The following is a 14,546-nucleotide window of genomic DNA, read 5'->3' as shown; positions in this document are numbered from 1 at the left end:
TTTCAGTCCTCTTTAATGTTTGGTGGGTATTAAACAAGAGGTTCAAAAGTTAAAGTGAAATAAAAAAGGGTTGGATAACATTGTGGCAATACAAATCTAATTCTTCTTTTTAATAGCCAAAACTGGGAGTGCCACTAGAAAGGCACTGAATTGTGCATTTAAACCACACCGTGTAATTATACTGCTGAACAGACATGCTGTTTTGGCCAGTAGAACAAACAAACAAAAACCCCAACCCCACTGTAAGTAAATCTCTTAAATGCAAACCAAACGTAGTAAATAGCAAGCGAAACTGAGCTCCCACTTAAGCTGCCCATCAAGCAACCTAGCCAGGGATACCCGAGGGCACATCCTTCCTAGATGTGAAACTCCCATCAGACTTAGGCAGTTATTGAACTTTTGAGATATCTGGAATAAACTCAGAAGCACTACAAGTTATCCAAAAACACAACATTTTTTTTTGAAAGTTAAAATACACCTCACAGCTTGTTTGCTATAATCTTCTAGTACTTGCACATGTTGAGACAGAGCCAGAATAACTGATCAGACGTTTAATAGATCAGATGTTTAACTTCTGCTCTTTCTTGACCTCTCCACTTCTTTGCAGATAATCGCCAAGGGTTTTGCTTTGCTGAAGTTTTACAGACAATGTGTCAGATGGCTTCAAGCAGCCGAAATCTCGTCACTAAATCTGAGTGCTGCTGTGATGGAGGCCGAGGCTGGGGTAACCAGTGTGAGCTCTGTCCACTTCCAGGAACCACCCAATACAAGAAACTCTGTCCACATGGACCAGGCTATACTACAGATGGAAGAGGTATTTGCAGGGATGAAAGGAGGCAGAAAAGGAGAAAAGAATACTCGCACATATTTAAGAAAATGCAGTTTTCCTCTTTGAAGCATACTGGAAGAATTTCCTGCAAAATGACAGAGTTTGATTTTTCAAATGTTGCTCAATGATGAGAAATTAAAAACACCTTTGAACAGTAGCTACAACAGAAATAGTCACAGCTGTGCAGAATTTTTAGGGGTGGGATCTATAACAGGAGGCATCAACAAAAAACCAACTGCTAGAAGCCATCCCAAAGCTTTTGTATGTTGAAAAGTTACACACATGGCAAAAGGCAAAATCAGTCAGTCTGACAACAATCTTACCGAATGCTTTGCAGTTACTATTTCCATAGAGGTAGCAGAAGCTAACATGTGTTTTTAATTGTGGTGACAGCTTTTTAAACATCATCTAATCAAGTCAGAAAAAAATTCACTTATGCAGGTTTTGCATTTTGAGTTAGCAAAACTGAAACCCGATTACCCAGTAGAGTAGCAGGAAACTTCTTCTGGTGCAGAAAACAATCATGAAAATTTGAAGGATGTCTGACTTTTGAGTTGTACCTCTTTTTGAAAAAGGGCCAAAGTTTCTGTCAGAATCATGACAGTGATGAACTGAAGAGCAGGACTTCCCACCCTCCCTCCCACCCCTGTACCACTTCTGTAGCATTAAACTTGCTTTTTCATTCACTTTCTTATTCAGAAGGAGAATTCAACCTCACTGTCACATTCAAAACCAACACTAATGAACTTCTGCCTGTTTTTTAAAAATGATACATTTAATATTTTCTGTACAGATATTGATGAATGTAAGGTCATGCCAAACTTATGTAGAAATGGACAGTGTATCAACACCATGGGCTCCTTTCGATGCTTTTGTAAAGTTGGGTATACCACTGACATAAGCGGAACATCTTGCGTGGGTAAGATTCATCACCATAATCCTCAATTTTTTTTTTGATTAGTATATAATTATGCAGTGCAGCTCTCAGACAACCTCTTCAAGCTTTTATGTCATAGCAATTTTTTTTGTCTCCTTCCCTTTCTTCCCCTTCTTCTWTCCCTGCTACTATACCTTTCTGCTTTTATATACAATTTTGCAAAGTCCAGAAACAAGCTATACTAGCAATATTCCTGCAGCAGAATGAGCATTGGTATCATTATGACAGAAAATAGATTTTTAGATGTGTAACTGTTTTGACTGATAAACTTTTTCATTGCTTCGTAAGCTACATTTGCCACTTTCCTGTTGGTTATCACAAATATACCATGGTATGCCTGAAAAGAAAGGCTTAATCCTTAGAAAAAATATCATCATCATTCTTTGATATGTTATTGCTTCAGTGAAGAGACTCAGTTTTCCACTGTAATTGTATTGCTCTGTACAGAAGGAAAGAGAAACCACACACACACACACACACACACACGATCAGATGAGGGACTTTTCCTGCTAAAATCTTTCTTGAAAATAGTGCTGTTTAGGAGACTTCTTTTAAAGACAGTCAGTATAGTAAATACTTACCGCTTTCTCTCCTTAGATCTTGATGAGTGTTCCCAATCTCCTAAACCATGCAATTTTATCTGCAAGAACTCAGAAGGGAGCTACCAGTGCTCATGTCCCCGGGGCTACATCCTTCAGGAAGATGGGAAGACATGTAAAGGTAAAGAAAGTTATACACAGTTATAAAACTTTAATTTTATCGTGCTTTGGCTTAACAGGAGATAATTTCAAAATGCAGTAATTTTTGCAAGTTAAACTAAATGCGATTAAGTCTTTTGTTGCTGACTTCTCCTAAGATGACAACATCTCTTACTTTCAGATCTTGATGAATGTCAAACCAAACAACACAATTGCCAGTTTCTCTGTGTCAATACCCTTGGAGGCTTCACATGCAAATGTCCACCTGGTTTTACTCAACATCACACAGCTTGTATTGGTAAGAAAAACACGGTATATTTTGCATCACTTTTTCTGTAAGAAGGACGTTCTCAATTGTCATCCCTTTCTTTTGCATTATATGAACAGCATTAATACAGAGCAGTAAATAGCAGCAGTCCAAAAAAACTAATTTTGGAAAGCAGCAATTACAGCAAAAAAAAGTTTATCCATCATAGTTGTATATAGTTAATGTATGTTATTATATTCTAAGTATAATCATATGGAGACAGGTAAAGAATTAAAATCTGATTTAGAATGTAGTTAAACAAAAACAGACTGTTGCTTCTTTAATAGATTCATATGTCTTTAGCCCTTGAGCATATATATGAATCTTACCAACTGAAACCATTCTAGTTCACCTAATACAGAAGTGCAACATTCCCCCTTTCAGGAATTGCATACCTGGGTCTTTTGCACTCACTCAACTGAATTACAACTTGCACTTCCAATTCATTAAGTGTTCATAGCTCTGCATGAGCCATCAAGTTATCTGACATTTGAGTAATTACATTTTCAAAATACACTTTTACTCCTCTGTGGCTTTCAGCCTCTAAACAAATGTTATATGAACATGCCTAATGTCTTACCCCAAGGTCTACCAACTTTCTTCTCTGTCCTCTACATTTTTAAGATAACAATGAATGTGGTTCTCAACCATCACTTTGTGGATCAAAAGGAATTTGTCAAAACACTCCTGGAAGTTTTACCTGTGAATGTCAAAGGGGATTTTCTCTGGATTCTACTGGATTAAACTGTGAAGGTAACTAGTGAAGGTCAAATTCTTTTCACTGTGCAAATCCTTGCTTCTATGTCTAGCGAATCCTATGATATCAAAGACAAATTAGAGTAATAAAACAGTGGCAGACATAGTAAGAGTGAATATCAAAAAAAAAATGATGTACTTCAGAAATTTAAACATAAATGTGTATACACACACACACACACATATATATATATATATATAAAGAACAGACTGCCCAAGTAATTTTTTTAAAACATGGGTTAGTATACAAAATGATTATTTAGCTGAAGTCTCAAACAACTGTTTCCAGAGTTGTTTCAACTTCACAGAAGTTTTAAGCATCCAGAAGTCCACCTGTTTTTTATTTTTCTCTTTCATTCTCATATTCTAGCATTAAACAGACTCTCCCTAAAATTTTTATTTCAGCTAATTGTTATCATTCACCTGAGGCACCTAAAAATAATAAAAAAAAAATGAATTCTCTACTGTAAGCCTTCTACTATAGAGATACACATAGAGAAGGGCAGTTCAGTATAGTTAAAAATACAAATTGTATTCTTATACWTTTCTCTCTTTACTGGCCAAAAAAGGGAGCCCAAATCAGAAAACCTCTGCGTGAAAGTTCCAGCATCTTTAGTGGGTCTCAGATTTTGAACAAAGAAGAAATAAAAAAACAGTATTAGGCCATTTGGCTGCTGAGATTTATAAATGCAAAGGTTTATTTGCATAAACCTATGGCATCTCAGTATTAACTACCTTGACAAACCATTTAAAGCAAGAGTTGATATTTGAAGCCTATTTCTAGACTAACAGTGCAGAATAAACCCAAGCAGGCTTTAGAAAATAGTATAATCTGTCAAGTTACTTGTTTTTCGTAGAGCACATTCATCCTTCTTGTGTACTTCACCCAATACCTGTGGAAGAAAATACTAAATTACTCAAGCCAAGGCACATATGCAAGTAAAACATCACAACTGCTCTGTCATTATTGATGAAAGGACAGCTTCCAGTTCCTGGCAGCACGGCTTTCTGGACCTCAGCCTTTTAGACAGGCCAATTCCATAGAATTCAAGTTACAGACAGACAGACTGTAACTTGGAATTTGTGACATCCTGCATGATTTTTTTTAGTTTTCTACTAGCACTACATATTGTACCTGGTGCATTAGACTGCCTACAGTAGGTATATATTTCTTATAACAGAGGTTGTTTCAGATGACTGTTTTTATTAATGTTTGAGGGTTTTTTTTTTTTGGGGGGGGGTATTTGTACTGATTTAAATAGCTTTTTCTTTTTAATTGGCAAATTAAACAAATGCACACCTCCAGAGTTATGTGTTCCTCACATTCAAACACTTTTTAAGTGTTCCTGAAGACCTTCCACCATAGTTGATTTGAAAACAGAGATCTAAAAACATTCAGATTTTTAATATTGTATCAGAACAACATCCTACATAGTTACTAGGAATAGTGTTTCTTCTCCAAATCTGACTAAGGTAGTTAAGGTTCAGAAGCTCCAGGCCTTCCAAAAGACTAACCTGGATGATATGTCCATCTTAGAACAGTACTTCTCTGTCATAAATACTGTTATTTAGATTATGATGATCACAGTAGAGTAATATATTTGGCAACATGTATAATCACGTTTTCATTCACATTCTACTTCTCTCCCCAAAGATGTGGATGAATGTGATGGAAACCACAGGTGCCAGCACGGCTGTCAAAACATTCTGGGTGGATACAGATGCGGATGCCCACAAGGATATATTCAGCATTACCAGTGGAATCAATGTGTTGGTAAGGAAACGAAGTGCTTAGAATACATTAAAACAGCAAAGGTGTCATAGTCATGTCAGTGACCTAGTCAGTGACAAATACCAACTATGGACAAGAATAAGCTGATGCAAAGTTTTTACAGGTGTTAGGACACAGAAATTGCCCTCCCCGCCCCACCTCACTCCCTTAGTACTCCTATCACCTATGAATGATACAAGATAAGGCAACACACTCCTACTGTTAATACTGTGTGACCAGGTGTTTCTCCTAGTCTGCCCTACGTTCTGACTCACTTCTCAGAAAAATCCCCTTCTTAGAAAGATGAAAAGTTCCTGAGTTCCTGACAAGCATTAATACAAACACTTCTGTTGGAGAAAACACACACACACAAAATCTCGCCTTCCTTCAGCAAAAATCCCCCATGCCACCATTAACACTTTTAGAACACTACAGAATAGCTTCAGTTATTCTGCTTTCAGTTTCCTTCAGAACAGAGGGAAGGAAAAAATATCAGCATGAACGTGAAGGACTTCTTACTTTCAAAAGACAGCCTTAAGTTCAATACTAGTTTTCTCTAAGCAGACTACAAGAAAAACAAAATGAATGAGCTAAACCTGCAAGAAATCTACTGAGCTGATTAATTTATCATTTCTGCATTTCAAATTCTTAGCTAACTTAGTTACCAAATCAAACGTGGAAAATTAAAACAAACCCCTTACTAAAACCCTACCCTATWCTGTTCACTAAGCACCATAGCAACATATTTACCTTTTCAATTTTGTTTTTAGCAGTTTGTTCTTAGCATTGTCATCACCAGAGGATGGCTGTAGACACTGCCATAGATCCTTTACAGGATGTATGGACAATCTTACAAGCATTTTATATTAAAACAGGCAGTATTTCCAGAAGTCCCAACCATTACCACCACTCCTCACTTAATGCTGCTCTCCAGCAAAGGAAGCAAAAGAATTTCAGCAGGAGGTGGGGAGCTACGCGACACTCAGCTCTCACAATTCCACAACAGCTGAAGTCTCTGAACGTACTAGACAATCTTCAGCAGAATGTATCGTCTAATAACTGAAGGCAAGAATGCTAAAACATGCTCTAATGAGATTGGTGAGGAAAACAGCTATAGGGAAACACATCCTTGCTGGGATAAATTAAACTTACGTGCTAGTTACCAAATGTGTATGATTTTTTGTACAAGAAACTCACTCATTTTTCACAATAAAACCTGGACCCAAAACCAGTCACACTGCAGTTCACACAGAAGGAATGCCAGAATATGTACAAATGAGAACTGAAGACTAGGAATTAACTATAAYATTTCAAAAAAGTAAGTTTTATATATCATCATGGTAGAACACACACACACAAAAAAAAAAACTCAGTATAGTATTAAGACTTGAACATTTGCAGATGATTATCATGTAACAGCTAAAGGCAAGTAGAAACATAAAAAGCTTTCATCAAAAGCTAAAGAAATGCAAGAATTCAAAGAAAAAAAAACCTCAAAGTATGCTAGTCTGTCAGACTATTTGACAGAACATACAAGAAGAGAAGCTAAACAAAACTAGTATCAAAGCAAGAACAATAGTTCCAGCAAAACAGATAGCATCAGACATAAAATAAGTATTATCTGGACTCACACTGGGATCTAGCATTAAATTAGGAATAATATAGTCCCCCTGGTTCAGACATCTGGAGTCTTTACAGCAGGCTTGATGAATACTGCAGTTACTTTGATGAAATTTGTTACAAAACGGCAGCCCAAGAAGTAACAATGCACAGAAGAACGCTTATAGGGGAAAGCTGTAAGAGATCTACTGCATCCAAGTCCTATGTAAGCTGCCACATCCTTACATAATATATGAATTTGTAAGTAGCACACAAACCCTTTTTGAAATTAAAAACAGGAAGGTACTAAATAGCAGATTGACTGCACTGAGCAAAGTTACAAGCCTCCTGCCACCTATGATCTTAGTAAGAGTAGGAGCATGACAATGGGAGAATACCGAGTAGCAATTAAAAGAGATGATGATGGCTCTCATGAACAACAGGACATCATGCTTTTGCAAATGATACCTACCACCATCATAAGCCTTCAGACCAAAGCACAGATCTGTAAGGTACAAAATAAATAAATAAATAAATAAAATAAAGCACTCCCTCCCAAAATTCACAAGTTATTCAACTGACATTAGAAGAGGCTGAGTACTGCGAGTATCTGTAAGCATTCTTTAAGGATGGGGAGGGAAATCACTTTTGTAAGTAAATTAAATCTTGCTTTTCAGTTAACTTTGTATATTTTTATAAGATTCTCTGCACTTACTTAAAGGTAGGAGAATTTGATCCTTAACTGTCCAGCATAATCAGCTTTAGACAAACTGTTAACTTCAGAAACCACTTGAAAACGATACCATAGAAAGTATGATGGCGACAACAGACATCAGTACAGCTTCCAAGTAGCTGGGTAAGGCTCTTCTAAAGGCAGGGGACGGACACACACACACACGGACACACACACACACACACACGGACACACACACACACGGACACACACACACACGGACAAAAAAAATGAGGAGGGCATTAGACTGCAATCATCAAGGACTGAAGCTTTGAGGCAGACTGGAAGTGTCCTATGATGGTACAGAAACAAAACGCAAGTCGTCAGAACAGTGTAAGCAGCAGCAGCGGTAACTGAAAAACATGGCTAAAATGAGGTTGGGGCGGGGTGGGGGGGAGAAAAGGAAGAAACTACATTTCAAACAGAGAAGCATAACAGACTTCCATAATGCCCATTTCAAATCTGGTGGTAGCCTTGGCAGCTACTGTTTCCACATTAAGCTGAGTAACCTTGCAGGTAATGCTTCCAAGTAATATTCAGGAACTCTGGTTTCTTCTCCTTGCCAAATGCCTGGAAAGAGTCATCATCTCTGTACAATACCTATAAGATGAAGATAACACTTGCTTTTTTCCTCTTCTATCATTTGGGTTGACTATTTAGATCATCCTCCTCCTCACAAGGCATGTAATTTTCTACTGCAAGCATGTATTAACTTCACCCTGTCATGTTAAATGTCTATAAATACTCTCACAGTCAAAATACAATTGGGGTGCTAGCTTGTTTCTCCTCTGTGGATCTCATCTGGGAGCATACCCTGCCAGGAAAAAGTCTACTGACGAGGAGCCCCAAGCAGCAGAACATGAGACATGCCCTGGAGGAAGGGGAGGCATTGAGCAACTTCCAACACATCTTCAGCCCAGCTATGTGTCTTTGGGACCTCTGGCAATGTACCTTCCCTTCAGGGGATATGGCTGTGAAGGCTCGATAAGGTCAAAGATGAGGCAAGCTTTCCATTTCCGTGCCATTCTCCCCTGAATTCCTGCAAACTACACACAGGGCTTGGGAGGAAACACAAGACATTAACATGTTAAGATGAGTCACGTTTAGCACACACAGGCCAAGCCCTGCTCAAGATTTGTGCTAAAGCTGTAGAACTTAGAGCTTACACTTACTTACAGGTTAAACTTACGCTTTGCAACATTATGCCTTCCTAATGTCTGTCCAGATCAGAAGATATTAATTAACATACTTTTGTTTGCTTACTAGATGAAAATGAATGTTCCAATCCTAATGCATGTGGCTCTGCTTCTTGCTACAACACACTTGGAAGTTACAAGTGTGCCTGCCCATCTGGATTTTCTTATGACCAGTTCTCAAGCGCATGCCATGACGTCAACGAGTGTTCTTCTGCCAAGAACCCCTGCAATTACGGTTGTTCCAACACTGAAGGTGGTTATCTTTGTGGCTGTCCACCTGGCTATTACAGAGTTGGGCAAGGGTGAGTATTTTAAAATGTGCCTCTTTTGAGGACTACACAAGAGGGCCACAAAAAGTTTGGGCAGTAGTCAGACTGAAGAACAGAGATGCCAATGAAGGACAGGCTACTAAGTCATCCTTTCCATTCCTTTTGTGCACAATTTACAAAAGCCGCCTAGAAGTATCTGTAGTAGTAAAAACTTCAGTGTGTTTGTACAAGCAGCACAGCGCCCTCATTTTACATCTAGCCTACAACCAAAACTAAACAATTTTCTGTTCCCCTCTCCAATATTAGCAGATCTGTAAAGGAGGTGTTGTTATGCTAAGTGAGGACTGTTACCACATAAGGAAAGGTGTAATCTTCATTCAAATATCTAGTTCTAAACAATACTGATCACCCTAAAAAGTTAAATCAAGATTCTTCCAATACCTTGTATTTCAGAAGTCAGGGGGAAGCTGGTTTCGGTATTCCTTCACAATATCTGTAAATTGAAAGTCAGAAAAGCCGAGAGGCTCTCAGCCTAACAAACAGCTGTACTTAGTTCAGCGTGTCACACTACTGAGAAGAAAATTCATTCACAGACCTCCTTATGAGGGAAGGGAAACAGAGGGGAAACAGATCTTGTGGGACAGGTTACACACACTCACTTTCCATCTAATGAGTTCTTAAAACTGAAAAAAAGTCACTAAAACAGTTATATTTAATCCACAGCCACTGTGTCTCAGGGATGGGATTTAACAAAGGCCAGTACCTGCCCCTGGATGGAAATGCTGATGAAGAGAATGCTTTGTCCCCTGAAGCATGTTATGAGTGCAAAATCAATGGCTACTCCAAAAAGGACAACAGGAAGAAGAGAAGCATTAATGACACTGTACGTACTGGGGTAGATAAACACTATAATGTACTTGGAGGTGTATGTTCAGAGATATCATGCTCAACACTGTCAGAAAGTGGAGGGAGTTTTATTACAGGCCACAATGAATGACCAAAGCTTTTTTTCTCGCCTGTCCTCCCTGATATTTTCACACTTACGTTCTGTTGGCAGGAATAGTGAAACAATCAGAAAGACATAAACAGTTAGGAACAACTGCACTTTTTAAAGCTTGTATGAATCCTTTGTAGTGTGAGATGTGGGCTAGTTCCTGGAAATATCTCAAATTCAGGGAAATAGGTTTCCTGTAACAACAGAGGCCAGGACACTGGTGATATCTGCAGTCTGTTCTGCTGTTGGCCTGTGATGCATCATATTTATGATACCTTAGATCTTGAGTTTTATTTTCTAGGAGGTTGGAAAGTATCTTATGGTCTGAGACAGCTAAATAGATCTTTTTGTAGCAGACTATTTTAGTCTAACATCTGTTCCGTGGTTACTCACAACTGAGGGAAGTTTATTGGTTATCATGGACTCCAGTTAAGTCCTATATTTGCAAGACTGCTGAAGGTGTTTGAGAATTAGACTTCAGACTGTGCCTAAAGAACATAGCAAGAGGATTCTGTTTCTTACCAGATCATACCATTGATCAAGTTTCTTCAGGCAAACATGCAAACCATCAGCTAAAATAGCAAGGTGCGCTGACCACAAGATCTGCATTCAAGAAACAGGCAAACAAGTCTCCTTTCAGAAAAGATAAGGACAATCCAGAGTTACCACCTCAGTACCTATTATGCACAGCTGCTGCCAGCAAAACAGTTTTTGTCTTGGCAAAATTTCTAAAGAGGCCAGCCATCCTGTAATTCCTGCTCTGAAGGATATAGTCTTGGCACTTGGAATCTAAATGTTTGATTTCCTCATACATATCCGCAGTCCACACAAACATCTCTTTTCTTTCCTCTCCCTCACTCTTACTGGACCTGTTCCACACTGAATTTAAGTATTTCACACACCTTACCTGAACATGGTAGTTACAGCCCTCCCCTGAGCAGGGCAAGAGCTTGAATTCCACACAGTATTTTAATAGATGTGGCTAGAGGCTGGGAGAGAGGAAAGAAGTACGAGTCAGAAACTGTTACGTACTTTGAATTGTAGCATTAAGCATCAGCATTCAGCTGTTCACTCTAGTGCAGAGCAGTTTAAAACAAACAAAACTCACAAACATTTTCATGTCCAAAAAGCCTCATGAAGAAGGTCCCRTGACCGTAATGTCTATGGGGTGCAGTATTTAACCTGTGGATGGGAGCAGCTACCAAAGCATATTTTCCCTGCTTTTACCATGCATTTGTAATTATACTACATAGCTGTACCCATACGTACTCACATGTGACTGGAATTCCCTCAGAGAGAAATCCTTTCCCATCTTTACAGCTGCAAACAGATCTGGACAAATAAGCTAGATAGACAGCCCTCATAGTGTCCAACCTCCTAAAGAAGGCCTCAGCCTATGTTTTTTTCTGCAGAAGCACCTCCAAAAGCTGTTCCTTGTTAGGGCTTTCATAGGAATGCACTCATTCTTGCCCCTGGCCCCCAATTATGTTCACAGCCAACATGTCAGGACAGACTCACACCTGCAGCACAACTCTTTTGAAGTGCCCATTAAATAAAAAAAAAGATAAAAATAAATAAAGAGACAACACATACTGATCTGCCAGCAAAACAACTGCAAGAAGTTTTTCTGCACTTCTCTCAGTGGTCAATATAGGATGCAACCGGACAATAGGACATACTTGCCATAGGAGGCAAGGGTACAGCAGTTCTCTTCTTCCTTCAGTTTCCTTTTTAATCACTGCACTCGCCATGACCAAACGCAGAGCCTAATTGTTTGCAGAAGCCATGATTCACAAAGATGGTTTTACCAGAAGTTTCAGGGAATTCCAATAGAGTATTGGGGGGAGGGACCCATTCTGTACTAGTCCACAGTGCAGCACATAACTTACTCATTAAAATTAGATAGTGCAGTRAAGACTACAGAGAGGCACAACTAAACATACGCCTCTTCTTTACACAGACTTTTTGCAAGCATGAAGTTAAACAGAATCTGAGAAGAAACTGAAATCTGAGCTGCTCCATGGACTTGATACTATAATTATCCTGTTAAGCCTTTGTGAGAAATCTTTAAGATTTACAGGCTGTGTTACATGGGATCAAGCAGTTCTCCCAGCTGGAAAGGATTTACAACAGCTTCTTTCACAGCTAGTCTTTGAGAAATGCAGAAACTGTTAATAATCATTTATTATTTTTTTCTCAATGCAAGCGAGTATGTGTTTCTCTCTTGCTCTAAACATGCTTTCTTCTTTCCTTCAGATYGAGCAAATTAGCTTGGAAAGCCTAGACATGGATAGTCCTTTGAAGATGAGAGTCAACATCTCTGAGCTTGATAACAAAGAGCACATCCTAGAACTCATGCCAGCCATAGAGCCCCTTACCAACCACGTGCGCTACACGATCTCACACGGCAATGAGGATGGTGTCTTTCGAATCCATCAGAGGGAGGGACTCAGTTATTTGCACACAGCCAAGAAAAAGTCAGTGCCTGGAACTTACACACTGGAAGTCACTAGCATTCCTCTATATAAGAAAAAGGAGCTAAAGAAACTGGAAGATAGCAATGAGGACAACTACCTCCTAGGAGAGCTCGGAGAAGCTCTCAGAATGAGGCTGTGGATAGAACTCTACTAGCCCTCTTCCAGCCTTAGCCCACTTCTTCAGTCCCTTCTGTACACCTATTTATCCATCTGAGCATGTCTGCTTTCCAAAAGCTTTGAGAAAGTCACTGACTTTGGGGGGAGGGGGAAGAGGGGAAGGCCTCTTTCTTTCCATCCTGCCGAGACTGCAGAACCACCCTTGCAGGAGGGGGTAACTTAGACTCCGCCATGGCCAAAAGTTTGAGTACAATGACGACCATGGTTACTGTATCTTTTATATAACCTCAATTTAAAAGTATATTAAAAAGCTAAAAGTTCAAGGGGTCATCATATAGCACTAAATGGCACAAAAAAATGTGAGCTATTCTTTCCTGTTAGCAGTCTGTAACACTTTGGGTATTTTGCTATAGTTCCTAATTAAAAAAATATAGATGTTTATTTATTTTTAATGCAGTAATATATGGAGAAAGTAACAAATTATGTAAACAAAAGGGAAACTAGGTTGTTTTTCTTTAGATTTATAAAATTTGAGCTATAACATTTTAGAGGTGCTTTCTAAAAAAAAATAAAAGAGAAATTCCAGTAGATTTGAAAGACGTTTCCTTTCGTATTGTGCCAGTCATCCAAATACCGTACAAGTAATTTAAAAAGGTATCAGAACTGAAAGAGCACTGTAATTCATCCTCTGGATAAAGTGCTCTTGCAAAACTTTTGAGTATTCCCAGAAAAAAAAATCTTAAAGGACAAGAATTACAATATTAATCTCTGCAAAGATCATATTTCACAGCAAGTCACTAGGATTGTATTMTGCATCAGCCACAATGAACTGGAAGCTGAGGCACAACCACTGTAGCAAAATACCTTGACTGCTTTTAATACCATTAGAATTGCAGAACCAAACTGTACTGTACTTCCTTCCAATAACCTCAAGGAACCACACACACCACCACAACACCTCATTCTCAAAAAAGGTGCTCTACATACTTGCATTACTGTAGGCAGCTGAAGAAACAAGTCTCTCTCTGAAGGGAACGCCTGATGTTTCATACTGTTTGGTGCTGGTTTGAATTAATGGTGCATTTACTAAAAATTGAGAGCTGTATCAGGACTGCCATATGTGCAAACTAATTATGCAGCAAAAACAAAGAAAATGTGTATTTGAAATCCATTTGTTAGAAGTTTCATTAATACTGTAGTTATACACCGTACGCCTCATTTTATCATAGCTTATTTTGTAAGAAAGATGTTTGTACAATGAGTTGACATTTAGTTTACTTTAGTAATTTTTTTAAAGATGTTATACCGTTGTGTCTTAAGTGTATGTCTCAATGGTGCTTTTTTGACAGCTGGTGCCTGTAACTAGTCATACAACAGAATCTCATATGTGAAAATAGCCAAAGCACATGCTGACTCCAGGTTTGTTTCAGTCACATATCAATGCTGACCAAAGATTAGTACCAAGTTATACTCAGTGGTTCTTCTTTTATTTTATTTTGTTCAGTTTGGGTTTTTTGGAAAAAAGAAACATTGTAAATTTTTAATCAAATGTTTGTAAGAAAAAAGAAAAAGTTTTGTTTGTAGGTCAACAAAACTTTGTAGGTACAACCACACTTTTCTTGCAATAAAGCTTATTTTGGGGTAGTGGGGATTGATTATTTGGTTTTGTGTTTGGGTTTTTCTTTTTTTCTTTTTTCTTTTTTTAAAAAACACAAAAACCAGCATCCAGCTGTAGAAAACGGAGCTGTATTGCACAAACTTTTCTTCAGCCACTTAAAAATAAGGTTATTCAGCACTTACTGACCTACTTCCTCCCTCAACACAGAGCTGAGAAAATAGGTGTTGAACTGTCCTTATGCATTC

At 38.4% G+C, this 14,546-nt stretch overlaps 1 protein-coding gene across 2 annotated transcripts in view; it reads left to right on the top strand.

Annotated features, from left to right (window-relative positions):
- Positions 1 to 14,327, top strand: part of FBN2 (fibrillin 2) — a 183,219-nt gene extending 168,892 nt beyond the window's left edge. The window contains exons 57-65 of one of the 2 annotated variants that reach the window (XM_085323251.1): positions 608 to 814; positions 1,623 to 1,748; positions 2,364 to 2,486; positions 2,646 to 2,762; positions 3,396 to 3,524; positions 5,182 to 5,301; positions 8,897 to 9,128; positions 9,819 to 9,978; positions 12,346 to 14,327. In XM_085323251.1, the coding sequence (XP_085179377.1) occupies positions 608 to 814; positions 1,623 to 1,748; positions 2,364 to 2,486; positions 2,646 to 2,762; positions 3,396 to 3,524; positions 5,182 to 5,301; positions 8,897 to 9,128; positions 9,819 to 9,978; positions 12,346 to 12,720 (1,589 nt within the window). In that variant the 3' untranslated portion in view covers positions 12,721 to 14,327. The remainder of the gene's footprint in view (positions 1 to 607; positions 815 to 1,622; positions 1,749 to 2,363; positions 2,487 to 2,645; positions 2,763 to 3,395; positions 3,525 to 5,181; positions 5,302 to 8,896; positions 9,129 to 9,818; positions 9,979 to 12,345) is intronic. The other variant, XM_085323252.1, reaches the window with a different exon arrangement.
- Positions 14,328 to 14,546: the final 219 nt, after the last annotated feature.

The sequence above is a fragment of the Rhea americana genome, unplaced genomic scaffold (genome assembly GCF_003343005.1).
Source record: "Rhea americana isolate MKP2758 unplaced genomic scaffold, rheAme1 scaffold_83, whole genome shotgun sequence".
Taxonomy (NCBI): Eukaryota; Metazoa; Chordata; class Aves; order Rheiformes; family Rheidae; genus Rhea; species Rhea americana.
Note: the sequence above shows the minus strand (reverse complement) of the source record. Positions and strands in the feature narration are given on the sequence as shown.